This window comes from Mytilus edulis, chromosome 9 (assembly GCF_963676685.1).
Source record: "Mytilus edulis chromosome 9, xbMytEdul2.2, whole genome shotgun sequence".
In the NCBI taxonomy this organism is placed as follows: Eukaryota; Metazoa; Mollusca; class Bivalvia; order Mytilida; family Mytilidae; genus Mytilus; species Mytilus edulis.
The window spans coordinates 33,471,712-33,490,097 of record NC_092352.1 but is presented as its reverse complement, the minus strand read 5'-3'; the positions used below and the strand labels follow the sequence as shown (position 1 = coordinate 33,490,097).

Below are 18,386 nucleotides of genomic sequence, written 5' to 3'. Positions count from 1 at the left end.
ACATTGATGCGTTAAATAAACAGACACAATAAATATAATAGTCAAAATATGGGTACATCAGTCATCATCGTTTAACAATTTTAAAAGGAACAAAATGAATCAAGTTAACAGAACACAAAAACATCTACTATCTACGTACTTGAAGGAAAATAGAAATTCTGATATTTCCTCCAATTCTCCTAATATCAGAAAATGACCAGTCCAACACAAAAAAATATTTGAAATGGATCAAAAGTATGAAGAACAAAGATTCATGGAATGAAAAGATATAAAGAAAAGAGATTAAACTCAGTTGTCAAAGGATAATAAAAGAAAATGATTTTAATTTTTTTTTCAATGAATACAGAAATTAATAAGATCCCCTAGACTCCTAACCCTATTATTATAATATTAATCTTTATATAATATATTGTTATATGTTTAACCAGACCGAAATACTTATTTTATTTATTGACAAACTATAGATTGAATTCTGTGTAATTCTAATTTGGGAAATTGAATAATAATCAAATATACTGAGATTAAAACTCCTACTGGTTTTCAGTTTACTTTTTGTGCAAAGTACGATAGGAAACAGTTTGTTTACGAAGTCATGTGACTTCAATGTTTTCATAAGTCATGTGTCGATAATTGTGACTTAATACGATACAGACTTTATTCAATACTATCTACCCCCGCAAAAAATGTAAAAAGGTAATGTCAAATCATAAACAATTATTGTTGATTCGAATTTAAAACATAAAAGGGGATACTAACATTTAACATGTTTAATTCGAGACGTTATTCTGCACGTTAAGTTTGTATAGAAGTCAAGGAAAACAAAGATGAAAAATTCAAGGTACAGAATAATCGAATTTAAGTGTTCTCACAATTGTTTTATTTTTTTATGAAATTTTCTAAACAAATATGCATAAGAAATAAATATCATTTTAATAAACTAACCGTTGAACAAAAGTAAAATATAGACACTGGACGTGAAAGTGGTCAAATTATGGCGGTTATATTTAAAATTGAAATGATTTATAGCAGTACAAGGGTTTTAGATTAATAAAAAAAACAAATTAAAAAAAACTATTTTTAGAATCTACAATGGTCAGATTATCATTGAATAAACATCTTACTTTATATGCTATTCAGAATCTATTACATTGTATTATGCCCTTTCTTGTAAAGCTATGTCTCTTACACATATCTTACGTTGTGGCACTTCGATTTTGTTTCAATTAATATGTTCCATGACGTAATCGATGAAAAAAATCCTACATTATTTAAAGGGGCATTAGCTGTCAAGTTCATGTTCACCAATTTAACTAAAATTCTTATATTTGATTTTGAAAATAATAAAACGTATATCCAAAGTTTAGAAGAAATATTAAGATACAAATTTCAAATTAATTAAATTAACTATATTACAAAAAGGTTTTTATTTATCTCTCTTTTAGAACATGTTCTTCAAAACTTGTTACAATGAAGTAAGTATAAAATTTGTAGATTAATGATGTATGTCTTTACATCACATAGTATGCAAAGCTTTACAAAATTATAAGTAGTTGTACTCATGTAGATATGCATTTGGTACGTTATATTTATGATCATTTATGAAGATATACAAAAATCGATAGAGTAGTGAATGTTTAGTATTTTTTTTCTGTCAATTTCATATAAATTATGTAAATTCAAATATTGATAAAATAAAACTTCATCAGAACTTGTAAAGGATGATTAGGTAAGGACCAGAAAAAAAGAAGCCAAGGTAAAGTGTCTATCTCTTCTTGACGAGTACTTATTTAATTGAATCTGGGGGTGTTAGCCGCAGCTTCATAATATAACCTGTTTATATACATCCCGGCTGTCAAACTTGATAAAAATTATACTTGAGAGGACAGACATGACAGATACAGCCATCAAAGAAACGAGGGTTGTTTTACATTCAGTGTCAAGTGGTTTAAAATTTCCACAATTTATAAATAAAATACAGTTACAGGGGATGATTTCCTTGCAAATAACGTTTCGCAATATAAACCATTTAGAATATAAGGAATCAGTTATTAGCACAAATAATCCTTTTACGTTTTCTTAGATATAAGAAGATGTGGTATGAGTACCAATGAGAAAACTCTCCATCTAAGTCACATTTTGTAAAAAGTAAACCAATATAGGTCAAAGTACAACCTTCAACACGGAGCCTTGACTCACACAAAACAGCGAGCTTCCAAAGGCCCCCAAAGTGGATAGTGAAAAAAACGTTCAAACAGGAAAACCAACGGTCTAATTTATATTTAAACAAAAATGTGTCCCCAGTACACGGATGCCCCACCCGCACTATCATTTTCTATGTTCAGTTGACCGTGAAAATGGAGACAAATCTCTTATTTGGCATTAAAATTAGAAATATCATATCATAGGGAACATGTACACTATGGAAGATGAGTACTAAGTTTCAAGTTGATTGGACTTCAACTTCATCAAAAACTACCTTGGCCAAAAACTTCAACCTGAAGCGGAACAGACGAACGGACGGACGAACGAACGGACGAACGGACGCACAGACCAGAAAACATAATGCCCATAAATGGGGCATAAAAACGAGAAACGAGAATCACTAATGAACCACATCAACAAACGAGAACCACTCAACAACATGTTCTTGGATAGCATATATACATGTCACAATCGATATTTCAGTTATCTTGTATCCGCCAGGATTTGTTTTGCTTTAGTTGACAATTTTGCATTGTTTTTTTTTTATTTAGTTTATTCAATACAGTATGATATGGAAAGATAAATGCAATACATAATAGTAACCAGTTGATTAAAAACATCTCCAGAAACATCAAAAAGAAACCAAGATGTCTGGTAAGTTTGTGTGACAGTATTACATGTATACCGATCGATTGATTCATATGTATACCGATTGATTCACATTACAAATGTATAGTGTATCTAGTGTTCATCGTTTTATTGCTTTTAGTGAGATTAACAAAATATACTAGGTATAGGAAGATGTGGTATGAGTGCCAATGAGAAAACTCTCCATCCAAGTCACACTTTGTAAAAAGTAAACCAATATAACTTAGGTCAAAGTACAGTCTTCAACACGGAGCCTTGACTCACACCAAACAACGAGCTACTAAAGACCCCCAAAGTGAAGTGTAAAACCATTCAAATAGGAAAACATAATGAATTTAAATACACGGACAATGTGTCCATGGTACACAAACGATGCCCTGCTTTCATATAACATTATAATAAAATAACATAACCCACTATCGGTAAAAGTGACGCAATCCCAATTCGGAACACTTGATCTGTATTTTTTGTTATAAGTATTGTGTATAAGTTCACAACCTTTGGCTGAGGCAAAAGCGAGAGAACTGGAACTAATTGTGGGACGTATGGACGAACATACAGACGTATAAGGGTAACACAGAAATCCCAAAACAATATACTGTTATCAAAGTACTGTCTAATGGTTTTCTGATACCATCGATGCTAATCATGAACCTACCCTATCTATGTTTGGAGCATCCAACAAAGAGCCAAATAAAAGAACAGTGACCTTAACTGTTGATCCTAAATTGAGAGTATACGTATGATTAAACATTAATAACAGATCGACCCATAATGCGTACAGAGATGTCCATTTCACTGTCCTTCTGTAAATTCAAACACTTCATCTCTTATGTTTTCAATATATGAATAAAATTGGTCTTGGTGCAGATGTTCATGAACTGAATCATTTAACTTTCATTCATGGATTTGTGTTTTTCCTCAATACATTTTTTGGGGAAAGGGGAGGGTCTTTATCGCTTAAAATTCAATCAGAATGGACCTGCGTATTTATACATCCCGCGCAGTCAAACAGGCCACCTCTGTAGAGGCGTTGTTTGGCAAACTTCATCGTTCAGAATGCAAATTTAGCAAATTTACATTTGTAAAACAATACACTTCAACAATTGCTGCTAACATAAACTGTAACTAGAAAGCTTAATGCAAACAGAATTTAAAGGCATACTTTGAATATGAAAATTGGTCTACACATCATAGTAAAACTGTGCGAGTTTTTTTTTATCTTGCCGACACTGATAATTATTTATAGAAGAAAGAATTTCATGATAAAGGTAACAAATCAAATGAAATAACTACTATAGATGATAAGACGACAGTTTAGTACTTTTAACTGTTATCAGTTTTGTTGACACCCTTACGTACCTCGTCTTCGGGTAGCAATACACTGACGATATCTTTTATCAGGTAACCATCCACCTGAGACCTCAGACGAAAAAACTCCATTACTTGGTGTTGACAGTATGGAGAAATCAGACATGAACGGGTTGGAACATCAGGAAATTCCTGAGAAAAAAGGAATGACAAAAAATAAGCTGCTGGTGGTAGTATGCATTCTCATGTGTGAATTGTGTGAGAGACTAACTTACTACAGTTGTGTTGCTAATCTTGTTTTGTACTGTACATCCAAATTGGAGCTACCAACCAGTACTGCTACAACGGTCAGTCTCATCTTTTCAGGTAAGAATGGGCATTATGAAATTTAAGGATTTTTCTTTTTTTTCAATCACTTTTTGAAGAAAGAAGGAAAATACTTTTTTTAGAATAAAACATTACCAGTAGATATACTAATTAACTTACTTTTCATTTACGCATTTGACCTTTATTAGGTTAAAGCCCTCTTTTCTTATTATGTCTAGAAGGATGTTACGTGTTATCTTGTCTATCAATAGTTTATTTACATGCACGTAAAAGTTAGCAACTGAAAAATGTCTTTCTGAATACAAGTTAGATATGGAAATATTTAAGTGTAAATTGTTTACACTTGATATCATAGGTTTAAACGTCTTTTGAAAAAATATAAGGAGGAAAATGGCATACCTTTAATGCATGCCTATTTTATTGTTGTTTCTGTTAAGCTTTTGTTTTGTTTTGGTGTTTGCTTTCGATGGCGATTGATAAAAACGAAGCAGCTACATAATGTTTATCCCTACATTAATGAATTTATCACATCAAAACTGAATACTAACGGCGCTTCTTAATTTTCTTTTCTTTATAAATTTTTACAATAGCGCCAACTCGTAAAATTACTCTTATTAATAAACAAAACAAGACTACCAAGAAGGAGAGTTATTCACATATGATTTCTATGCATACAACGCGTGTTATGCATTTATAATGACCAAAAGTAAAGAAGGTCAAAAATTCTTACCTTTTGACAACCTATATTAAAAAGACCGAAGGTGCCTAAACAAGTAAGGCAAAACCTTCGATGGTCAACTTGGTCTGAAGCTGACGTAGAAGTTGAAGCAACCTTGGTATTTACCATATAATATACAAGATAATTCGTCTTATTTATGATAGCGCTTTCAAAGTGTTTGGACACTTAGTTTCTATTAATAAAAACATAGATCGTCAAAATCGTCCGAATAATGAATGGTTCGATGAATATTGCAATAACGCCCGAAAAAACATTTCATGTCACAAGAAACTTTTTTCTACGTCACCAAACGGATGCAAACAGGAGTGAATACGTAATTGCTAGAAATTCTTACAATAAAGAGAAACGAAAAGCCCAGTACAATTTTAAGAGGGAAAAATGTCTGGAACTTTGTAGTATTGCAAAAACGAATCCAAAGAAATTTTGGTCAACCTTAAAACAGAAAAACAAATCAAAGTGTGTAGCGGACAACGAAGCAATGTTTAGATATTTTGAAAATGTTCTTGGTATGAACCCACCCGAGCTATCTGATGCAGTGTTAGATCTTTTAAGCAACACTTATTTTGATGGTGTAAATATAGACTTATTAGATACAGACATCTCTGAAGACGAAATTATTAAAGCACTAAAGAGACTTAAATCCGGGAAAAGTGCAGGTAACGATGAAATTGTAGGTGAGATGTTTTCGTCATGTCCTTCATTTTTCGCACCTATTTTAAAAACTTTGTTCAACTCGATATTTGCTATCGGAGTATATCCAGAAAATTGGACTGAATGTTTAGTTATTCCTGTTCCTAAAAGTGGTGATCTTACGAGTCCGATTAATTATAGACCCATAACATAGTAAGCATCCTGTCAAAGTTGTTCACTAGTATTCTAACTGACCGTTTGTTAGCGTGGTCTCAGGACGAAAATCATATAATAGACAACCGATTTGGATTCCAGCCAGGACGGTCTACTGTTGACGCTATATTTACACTACATGGAATTATTTCGCATACTCTTCGGCATAAATTAAAATTATACTGTGGCTTCGAAGACTTCCGAAGGGCGTTTGATAAGGTAGACAGAAGAATTTTGATATACAAACTTCTCAAATGTGGAGTTAGCAGAAAATTCGTATCAATGGTAAATTCTATTTATTCATCTGTGCGTTTACGTGTGCGGTCTGGTGGAGTCATGTCATTGTATTATACTATTTTTCTTTGCTGTCTATTCATGTTTTATATTATGTAATATATGTTGTTAATTTTGCCATAGCATGTCTATGCTTCTGCAATAAAGATTCATTCATTCATTCAATATCGTTTGTGCTAGCAATTTCATTTAGTTTTTGAAGAGTAACACGGGAAATAAAGTATAAGAACATTGATATGTTTTACAGGAACGGTGTTTATCATACCAGTGTTTGGAGGATATATAGCAGACACCATAGCAGGAAAATACAATACTATTCTTGGTGCTGGACTCATTTACTTGTTGGGTAAGCAATGACCGAACTAAGATTTACAGCTTAGTTTCTTACAAATAACGTTTCCTTTACATTTAAGTGTAGCTGCGTTTTCTCATTTCCAAAGCTTGCATTGAAGTAACTCTGAATACGAATATAAACACGATTTTGATTCGGTTCACTTATAACATCACTTATTTGACTTAACTTGGTGCATAAAAATACTTTACTCATAGATTATTTTAAAGCATGAATATCGAGAAACTATATAAAACAAATATAGCAAATAACGCAACAGCCATATTCCTGACTATACAAGTACTTAGAAACCAGATTTATCTCTATCCACGTTTATAAACAATAAAATCGGTACTAGTATAAATTAGGTACAGATCGCAGCATATATAAAACATAAGAATAAACACCACCAAGTGGTTAACAGTATGAACGTGATCATGCTCCTGGTTGGTATATGTATAAAGAAACCTGGTTCAGCAGCACTAAACCTCCAACAATATAACAGTGAAACTCCCAACTTTGGTAATCTATACTACTGACTATGCACATGTACAATATCTACATCGAACCCATACAATACCAATATCATACTCTTAAAAAACAAAGGTCAAGTCGCAAACGAAATGAAAACATTAGAAACTAAGCATCAAATCACCCGTGGAAAAAACTCTATCATTTTAATTTTTTTGGACACATGAAACTTATCGAGACAAAACAATTTGCAATCTATATTTTGTCTCATTAGTCTCACAAAAATGTTACATCGATTAAAACAGTTATCCTACTCTGCATTAAACATTTTAAAAAGAAAACTGACGAAAATAAAAATATTTTTGCTTCAGGGTTGTTTTTGCTACCAGCTTCAGCAGTGGATTACAGTAAATGGTTTGGACAAGATGATGAGGGGGCTAGTTATGACATGACTGTGGTATGTTGTCAATTTGATTCGTTTCGTTAAAATAAAATTGGACAAGACCTATATAAATAGAAAACAGAAAAATTAAGCCGATTAGAAACCATAAGTCAGAAAAGTCATAAGACAGACAACACTATGGTTGAATAAAAAGATGAAAACAACAGAGTACAATACTCACTACAGAATTAAAACTAAACATAAAACAAAGCAACGGAATGAATAGCGGAAAACTCACGTGCTCTAGAATGGTACCGAGTTTCTGTATCATTGGTGACACCGTCATTTTACTTATGACAAGTAAAGTTCCGATGATAAAATTCATATGGTGAAATAATGAACGAGGCAAAAAAGTCTGAACTATGATCACAACATATATCTGTAAATCAGTAATTCTAAAAATACGTCACTAAAAGTGAGCAAAATGAAAGAGTCTGTTAAAAATTAATTTGTTATCAATTAGCCTATCTGTCTTAATTTTTATATTTTAAAAAAATCACAAAAAAATTTCGAACGTTTTCTGATTTGAAAATCTGTCAATTGTTACCGAAATCACATCCTATTTATTGCAGTGTTGCAAAACATTTATTAATAATTTTGATTATCATATTTAGGAAACCAGGAAAAATTTCTTTTTTTCTGGTTTGGTATTTATTGCTCTTGGGACCGGAGGGATAAAAGCAAACGTTGGACCGTTCGGAGCACAGCAGGTGGACGACATGGGACCCGAAGCAGTGCAGTCATTTTTTAATTGGTAAATGATGAAACGCTGGTCAAGTATTATTTCTTTGCTTTTCGATTGCGTCCATGTTTTTTTTTCATTATAATTTCGGTACTAGCTCAGCCGTACATTGCCTTTTTACGCTTTTTTTTTTTATTGATTTTGATAAGTTTATGAATTATAGTAGTCTGTCGATGTATTATATTGCTTCAAATCTTAAATCAAATATCTGTAAAACCCAAAGTACGAGCAAATTAGGCCTAAATTGGGCAGACAGTTTGTAAAACAAACTTTCTGGCGCAGTTTAGTAAGGTTTTGGTATTGCATATTTGTTCATATATTTTAATGAATGGGCGTTCAATGAGCATAAATGAACGATATACGAAAAGGAAACCTTTAAATTTTGCAAAAAGTGGTTCCCTTTTTTATTAGATTCCTGATATTTAGCCAGAAAATCATTCGATGATATTTAGAAATTTTGACGACATGTCCAGTGCAATTCCACTACAGCATAAATCTAAATAACAACTCGGCAAAATAAAAAATTTGAAACATTATATCTCTTCTACTTGGGTACACTTAACTAAATTCTTGACAAAATATTAGGAGGGATTAAAGACCATTATAATTGATTGCAAGATACTGATAATTAACTATATCGTCTTTTTCAGCATCAATATATTACTGCAGTTGCATGTAACCTTTAAGAATTGGCATGCGACCTTTCAGAATTAGCATGCCACCTTTTAAACTAGCATGTCACCTTTCAGAATTAGCATGCCACCTTTTAAATTAGCATGTCACCTTTAATAATTAGCATGCAACCTTTAAGAATTAGCATGCAATTACAATCCATCCATAAAGAACGTGTTTAACAGAATTGTTTAACTATTATGCACGTTTTATATAGGTTTTACTGGTTTATTAACGCTGGTGCTTTGGTTGCATACTCTGGTGTTGCATATATTCAACAGAACATCAGCTTCGAGATTGGTTTTCTGATCCCATTAGTTAGCATGGTTATTGCTCTTATATTGTTTGTTGTTGCCAAAAGTCAATATGTTATCACTCAACCAGGCGGTAAGTTTAAATACTGTGTATAAACAACAAGAAGTCTTTGAACATTTAAACCGTTAGAAATAAGTGAAAAAATAAAATCGAAGGAAATTATTTGGACATATGAATTAAAAGGGAATAAAAGTTTTTAGAATCACACGTCTAATACTTGTTACTTCGATACTTGATTAAAATGGGCAGCTTCAGGTTTAAGACTATTTGATTCAAAGTTCTGTTTTTATCTATTAATGTTTACTGTTACAAATACTGCATTATGTGTACTGTATACTTTAAATGTCTTTAAGCCACAGATCTCATTAAATGATCATACTAGCTCGCAATGCAGACTAAGAAGGAAATTTAGTTTTAAGATTCTTTTTTAAAGTTCGACCACCTCAATGTAGCAACAATACTAATGCTATAAACGAAATTGATGAAAAAAATAATAATTCGTTTCCTGAAATAATCCTGTTACATATATGGAAAGCATGAAATATTTAACACTTTCAGAATGAATAACATGGCTAACATTTACATATGCATGTGTACGAACACTAACACATATTGCCACTAAATCGAAATTGTGACATTGTCATGATATACATATGTGATCTAACTTATATATGGACAACTACAATTGCATAATTAGTAAATGAAATAATTAGTCAAAAATGTTGATTGAATCCAGCTAATACCTGACGCTTTTACTCAATAAGATATCTTTGTAATATTATTCAAAGTAGAAAAAATGGACACGTGTTCCCCTACCTAAATGTATGCGTTCAACGAAAAGAAATTAAAAAAAATCAACTGATTTTTCTTTGTGAAATGAACAAAAAATGAGATTTTGAAACGGAATAAATAGTTTGAAAACGAATTTCCATCAACATTGCAAAGACCTTTTGAGGTTACACTTCCTTTACAATATGCATAACATGCAACGAAGTTTTGAATTCTGTAAAAGTGATTTCTTAACAGGCAGCATATTACAAGACTCTGTAGGAGTATGTATGGCTACAAAATGTCGAGGGTTTGACAAAGCTAGAGGTCCATACAGTAATGATATGGTTGATGGCGTGATTGCAGTGCTGAGAATTCTACCGGTCTTTCTTCTTATTATCATATACTGGGCTATTTACTCTCAGGTAATTATTGTCTCTATTATCTGGAGTAATCCAGATTAATCATCCAGTAACTCCAGTATAGGATATATTCATATTAGGTATCAAGCTAACTTGACGTAGGAAATATCACATTTTAAAATCAATTTGTCTGAATAGTGTACTCGAATAACGATTTCATTATCTCAATTTAAATGTATATAATTAAGACTAAGGGATATTGCGTTTCGAAGTAAGTGGTTCTTATTGTTATCTTTTACCTGACGATTATGCTTAAAGATACTTTTAAAAAAGATATATTAACAAAAAAGTATACAGTATACAAATTATAGATTTGAGACTAAACCACTAAAGGCACTTATCAATATACTTATGGCAGAGTTAAACCTCTAAGTAAAAGTGAATAAAAGAATTATGAAACGATCCCGATGTGTATTTGAAAGGATACAGAACTAATTTCTTTGACGTTTCTTTCAGATGCAATCTTCGTTTTTCCTACAGAGTGAGCGAATGAATATTTATATTGGTGATGCTAAGATGCCTGCAGCTCTTCTTAATATATTTAATACAATTATAATCTTGATTCTCATACCAATAATGGACAGAATAGTATATCCATTCTTAGCAAAAATTAACAGAAGCCCATCACATCTTCAGAGAATCGGTATGTATAAATTGTAATAAAAACTATCATGTATTTTTTAATTTGATTTAGTACAAATATATGTTAACCTATTTGATTATGTCTGTTTGTTTTGTGCACACATCGTTGTCAAGATAGTGGAATGTTATGCAACTGTCATACAAGTGATAGGTTTAGCTAGCTATAAAACCAGGTTTAACCCACTATTTTGTTCTTAAAAAAATTTCTGTACAAAATCAGGAATATAACAGTTGTCAATTCATTTGATGTATTTAAGCATTTGATTTTGCCATTTGATTAGGGACTTTCGATTTGAATTTTCCTCGGAGTTCAGTATTTTTGTGCTTTTACTTGATACGTACTAAGAAAAGAGTCACGAAAGATACCAGAGGGAGTCAAACTCATAGATTGAAAAACAAACCGACAACGTCTTGGCTAAAAAATAAAAAGATAAACAGACAAATAATAGTACACAAGACACAGCATTGAAACTAAAGACGAAGCATAACGAACCCCACCGAAAACTGGGGATGATATCAGGTGCTCCGGAAGAGTAGGCATATCCTGCTCAACATACGGCACCCGTTGTGTTGCTTATGTTAATACAAATCAGAAGACGCGTTTTTTTTATGATCCGTTAAACACGTCAACTGCTAGTGTGAAGAAAGCAGTATAAAACAAAAAGAGGCATACAAGGTCATCGTTAAGGAGTGAAGACAGCTGAATCTTGCTGTCAATAAAAATTCACAAACTTTATCAACTGTTTCTATCAAAATTTATCAAGTGATTTTGTCAGTGTGTGTCAGAGGATTGGTAACTAATATACATTATACATTGTACCCATTATAATTTACAGTTAGTGGGAGCATTTGAAAACTTTATCTTTTCGCAGCTTGATGCATCTTTTAAACGCTGTTCAATCAAAGATAATTATACTCTCCGAAAAAAACGACACCTGATCGTAAACTTATAGTTTCATACCTGGAATATCTATTTATCTAAGTTATTTTACTTTGACACAGAAATGAAAATCCATGAATTTGGCCCGTTTTAAGTTCGTTTTTAAATGACAATTATAACTTTTAGAATTCATCTTGTGATATATTGCTTTTTATAATTATTTCTAGGCGTTGGATTTATTCTTGCAACGTTATCAGTTGTTGTGGCTGGTATTTTAGAGATTTATCGTAAAAAGAATTTAGCATCTACTGGTGGAGTATCACAAGATCTAGCAGGCGATACTTTCAATGCATCTACTATATCATTCTTCGCTCAAGTTCCAGAATTCGCGCTTGTTGGAGCAAGTGAAGTTTTCACCAGCATTTCAGGTTCGTAGATAAAAGAAAAATACAATAGGGAAACAGATGTGGTACAATCTTTATTTCCACCATTTTCTACATAATGATTGTCATACTTTTGGCTTTTTGCTTTATTTGACGTCAATCCTCAGTGGTGTACTGATTGTCATTTTGTCTGGGAGAACATGTTATTTTATTATTTGAAATTCAGCTTATTTCCATACATTATTGACGAAAATGTCGTTAAGAAACTTCATTTGATAGTTACAAATTAATTAAGTCACCCCCCCCCCCACCCCCAAAAAAAAGAAGATATTTATTGTATTTATCATTCGTTAAAAATTACATTCAGGTGCGTTAAGGATGTATTCTTCTGACTTTTCAGTCTCGTTCAGTCTCGTTGAAATTTCGTTCTTGAATTATTTTCAAAACATGTCATTCAAGTGGAAAATATCAATGAATTTTAAAAATATTATAGTCAAGCATAACTCTGTGAAACAATTGTGTATTTACAATGAATGGTTTTTGAGTAATCCAGTTTTGAAATTTTACCACCAATCAAGTCTGTATTTTTAGCCAAAATTTTAAGAAAATGGGTGAAGGGTACAAAAAATGATTTTACAAGAACCATGTACATCCCATATCATGTTTGTCTTTTCAAATTTCTTATATATGTATTTTTTCAATCATTTATAACAAAAAATCTTAAATAAAATGCATTTTGTTCTTAAAATTGAGAAAAATCACAAAAATACAAAATTGACAGCATAGTATATTTCACACAAAAAAGCCTCAACATATGATAAAAGTTTTAAACTTTCTTATATTAACACCTACCTATAGTTTTTTTAAGTAAAATTTATTCAGATTGGTCCACTTCATCTTTATAGAAAGTATGAAAAAAAGTTTAATTGTGGAACTGTGATTTTTTGCACGATTATAGCCCAAAAATAGGTAAAAATCGATGAAAAATGGGAAATCATCAAAATTGGGCATTTTCAAAGGACCGTAGCAAAAAAAGAAGTGCACCACCATAATTTTTTCTTCACCAATTATTTTGTTACAGTCTTATAAACCCAAAAATCAGGTAAAGAAAAAAAGTTTAATTCTAGAAATTTTTGGCTCCTCAGAGGTGAATACATATTGATATTTGTTAATGATATAGCTTCCCCAATGACACAAATCATCCAAAGTAGTTCTATCTCTTGTACGCATTTAAAGATGTGAAGCTATTTGAATATTTTTATACTTGTTTGCATTGTAATTGCATATTAAATTATAGACTTTACATTCCGTGTATATGCAATTTTATTTATATGTAGATTTCGTCTTGCAGGACTGGAATTTGCATATTCCCAGGCTCCAGACTTTATGCAAGGTGTATGTATGGGTTTGTTTCTAATGATGTCAGGATTGGGAAACTATGTATCAGAAGCTATACTGAAAATTGTCAGGGCAGCAACTGGATCCGAACCTCCAGGTAAAATAGAAACAATTGATTTTAAACGGTTGAACACAAGTAAAAAATAACCGTATTTAATCTAAAAAGAAACATTTGAATCTTCATGCACTTTTATCAAAAGGTTACATAAAAAAATATTGCTAGTACTCTTAGAAAACCAGGTTCAACCCACCAGTTTTCCTTAAAATGTCCTGAACCAAGTCAAGAAAATGGCAGTTGTTATCTTTAGTTCGTTTCTGTGTGTGTTCCATTGTTGTTTAGTTATTTTTGTTGCTTTTAAGTGTTTCTGTTGTTACGTTGTTTTCCTCTTATAGTTGGTGTGTTTCCCTTGGTTTTAATTTGTGACCCTGATTTGTTATCCTCAATCGATTAATGCCTTTTGAACAGCAGTATACTACTGTTACCTTTGCTTATTTTTTAATATTTGATCTTTGTTTTTACTTAGTACCAAACTGATGAACCCACCCCTCTTCAGCTGTTTTGACAATTCATTCTTATGCCGTGTTTTTAGTGCCCCACGGCTTCATCATAATCGGAGGGTTAAGCGCTCATGAACTTGAAGAACTATGAAAAAATAGCCAATCCATGTAAGATCAATTTTGCCTGAGGTAGTTGAAACCTTATAACCTAGCTTTACCCTTTAATTTCCCGTTCCGTTATAAATGTGAAACATGCTTTCAGAAATTGGTTGGACCTTGACAAATATGTGAATCACAACGACTTCGAAAATTAATTTTGACTAGTCTTAGTCACCGTCTCATTCTCTTTTCCTCGATTGTGATATAACCTAATGCGATTTATAACTGCCCTTTTTCTTGCCATGAGTAACACAATGTACCACTAGTTGAGCAGTTAGTATTCTAAAACCCGGTTTCAAGATTATTTTATTGATTTTTTATGTTCAAATGTCACTTGCAGCATCATTGGCTATTTCGTAGCGACTATATTTTACTGGTATAGGTTGACGGGGAGAACCATCGACCTTCGTCAGAAAAACTGATAATGAACTGTCAATTTATAGAAAACTATGCAATTCTAATAATTTTTCTTTCATGGTTAGAATATGAAAACCTTTATTGTTGACCTTAAAATGTTGGAATAATATATTGTATTTTGATGTATGCATGTTATCTGTATAAATGTTTTTTTGTTTGAAGACCTCAATGAAAATCTGACTAGTTCCTATTGAATTGTCCTCTTCAAATTAAAAAATAATATTATTATTAATATTATTGATGTTAGATAAAATGGATCGCAACTAGTGCGGGATTTGAATACAAACTTAGTGTTGACTGCAAGCCAGTGGAACAGTGATAAGACTTCTGACACCACCTGGCCACGAAGGCACCCTTAAAAGTTTTCACATAGTTTGCAAAACGATTTTTTAAATTATGCTGGAAACTTTTAAAAAAAGAAGCATTTATTGCATCATATTTTTTGCATTTTCCTGTTTCCTAATAAAAGAGGGACGAACTAGTAAATCGAAAATAAACTGACAACACCATGGTTAACAATTAAAAGAAGATAAACAGACAAACAATAGTACACATGACACAACATAGAAAACTAAATAAGCAACTCGAACCCCACCAAAAACTAGGGGTGATCTCAGGTGCTCGGAAGGGTTAACTGATCCTGCTCCACATGTGGCATAAATGTTTTGTACTTTATGGATTTTTGTGATTTTACTTTGTACCCTACTTTGTTCAGTTTTCACTGAAACGTACCATAAAGGTGTATTTTGCAGAATTTGCTGAGTAACACCGGAATGCCATGCGATAATGTTACGGAAGGTTATTCATATCAGCCCGCTGAGCACCTATTCAGAAATTATGGAATTCATGTAGATTTTATGCTTTTATAATACCATAAAAAACATTTAAAAGTTATTTGGTTTAAGTTAATGACAAGATCTTATATTTTAGATGAAATTATATCAAAATGATTGAGCTTTGTTTTTCAGATTCATGGTTTCCTGATGAAATAAACGAGGGTAAAACAGAGTATTTATTCTTTCTTCTTGGAATTTTGATGTTTGTTGATTTCGTTATTTTTGTGTTTGTCGCAAAATGTTATAAATACAGAAAAACTCAGGCTGAAACTTACGAAGCAGCAATTGTTCCAGAAAAACAAGGAATACCAGAAAATCAGACACCACCAGGATATGACAATTTTGTATATGCTGATGAAAATTATTCAACAAAGTTTTAACAAAAGAAACTAGTTTGTTAACATATGTTTAATATGGTGATACAAACAAAGAATATGTATTGCTGTTTATAGGGAAAAGTAAAACACATTACCAAACATATAGTTGTTGAGGTTGACCGAGTGTATTTCGCAATCTTGAATTGTGAAATAGCAGAACACAATCGGTCTAGATCTTTTATTAAATGCAAATTTATTTAAAAAGTATGTCATTCCTTTGTTAGGCTTTTCATCTAAACAAAGAATATATTTGCTTGATTGTATTTTTATGACTGTTTTTACAAAATATTTCATGATTGATACAATTTCTTTCAACTTTGTTGCAGTAGAGGGGGACACATCTAATGAAGTAACATTTATAAAGTATAGTGTTATGAAATTAACTATTTTGTGGTGTAGCAAGAAAACTAGTCCCATGACTCCAAATGTTCTTTTTTTTTCTTTAAATACATTAAAAGATCTATATCTTTATATTCTCTCTTAAAATAGTTGTATATTTATCACAAATATTGGGCTTCTGTCTCAATAAAATAGAACTATCTGCCTGGTGGAATAAAATGCCTTATTCACCATTAATACTTATTATAGTGCACAATACTGGAGGGATTTTATTTAAGTTTGTTTTGTTAATGTAATCAACTCATGCATAATTATTAAGAGGAATCAGCACTTTGACTGTTGAACAGTGTATTTTAACAAAGATTCGCGAAGCCGTCTTTTAAATTTACACATGGTAATGCCAGGGTAGGAGATATTTAATCCTCTGTTGAATGAGGTTTCCTATCGATTTTCAAATTTAGGTCTCATTACGGATTTTATTTTCATCATTTGCAGTTGTTTATGTACATACTTATCCTCCCCATTGTGAGTTATTGGAATATCATAACTATAACAGTAGCTCTTGTAATTTTTAACCATAGCATTTGTAATTCTACAAAGCACAAAAAAAATGAAGGTACAGCACATGAATATAGTCTTCTTTTATTAAGCAATTATGTACAATGATTTTGCGTCTGTACATTTCAAGAGTTTGCCAATTAGCAGTGGCTAGTTCCTTAAAATATATTCGCTTAACGGAAATATACTTCACTTAATTATATTAGTTTACTTTATAAAATATGTTGCATGTTTAATCAAATTTGTACATTTATATTCTAGAAAGACTGGTAAAATTTATGTTATATATTTATGAATACATACGCACATATACGTTTGTTAATTGTCCTCATAAAATTGTGTACATTCCAATAAAATTGTTTATATTTATACATATATGTATTTTGGTTACTTTACTAACTATATTTAAATATTTACCAAATTAAGTTACAAACAGGGAGTTGAAGAAAAACACATCTATGTGAACTAAGATTGTTATGTACTGTATTGAACATTTGATGTGGTCTCTTAATCCAATGTGTCAATAAAATATAAAATTGAAAAATTGAAAATAATGCTAGACATGCAAAACAGTGTATGTAAAAAGTAAAATCACAAAAATACTCAACTCCGAGGAGATTCAAAAGTGAAAGTCCCTAATCAAATGGCTAAGTCATAGGATAAAACACATCAAACGAATGGACAACAACTGTCATATTCCTGACTAGTTACAGACATCTTTCTTGCTTGTTCACATTTTAAGCTCACCTGGCCCAAAGGGCCAAGTGAGCTTTTCCCATCACTTTGCGTCCGTCGTCCGTCGTCGTTAACTTTTACAAAAATCTTCTCCTCTGAAACTACCTGGCCAAATTTAACCAAATTTGTCCACAATGATCATTGGGGTATCTAGTTTAAAAAAAAAAAGTGTCCGGTGACCCGGTCAACCAACCAAGATGGCCGCTATGGCTAAAAATAGAACATAGGGGTAAAATGTAGTTTTTGGCTTATAACTCAAAAGACAAATCGGACAACCCGTTGTTGGGTTACTGCCCCTAAATTTGTAATTTTAAGGAAATTTTACTGTGTTTGGTTATTATCTTGAATATTATTATAGATAGTGATAAACTGTAAACAGCAATAATGTTAAGCAAAGTAAGATTTACAAATAAGTCAACATGACCAAAAAGGTCAGTTGACCCCTTAAGGAGTTATTGCCCTTTATAGTCAATTTTTAATAATTTTGTAAATTTTGTAAATTTTTGTAAATTTTAATGAAATATTTTCCTCTGTAACTAATAGGCCAAGTTCATTATAAATTAAGATAATTGTAAGAAGCAAGAATGTTCAGTAAAGTAAGATCTACTAACACATCACCATCACCAAAACACAATTT

The 18,386-nt window shown here is 31.7% G+C and overlaps 1 protein-coding gene across 3 annotated transcripts; it reads left to right on the top strand.

The window, feature by feature from the left end:
* The first annotated feature begins 596 nt into the window (after positions 1 to 596).
* LOC139488157 (solute carrier family 15 member 4-like) lies at positions 597 to 17,389 on the top strand. Of its 3 annotated transcripts, none has more exons than XM_071273579.1 (12): positions 597 to 693; positions 2,754 to 2,856; positions 4,255 to 4,527; positions 6,612 to 6,710; positions 7,538 to 7,623; positions 8,223 to 8,362; positions 9,240 to 9,409; positions 10,364 to 10,530; positions 10,984 to 11,170; positions 12,277 to 12,477; positions 13,784 to 13,927; positions 15,873 to 17,389. In XM_071273579.1, exons 2-12 carry the CDS (start codon positions 2,850 to 2,852, stop codon positions 16,118 to 16,120), a joined length of 1,722 nt encoding a protein of 573 aa, XP_071129680.1. In that variant the 5' UTR covers positions 597 to 693; positions 2,754 to 2,849; the 3' UTR covers positions 16,121 to 17,389. The 3 variants fall into 3 exon arrangements, with proteins under 3 accessions (XP_071129680.1, XP_071129679.1, XP_071129678.1); XM_071273578.1 differs by having other exon boundaries at positions 640 to 838; XM_071273577.1 differs by lacking the exon at positions 597 to 693 and adding an exon at positions 1,454 to 1,472.
* The last annotated feature ends 997 nt before the right edge of the window (positions 17,390 to 18,386 follow it).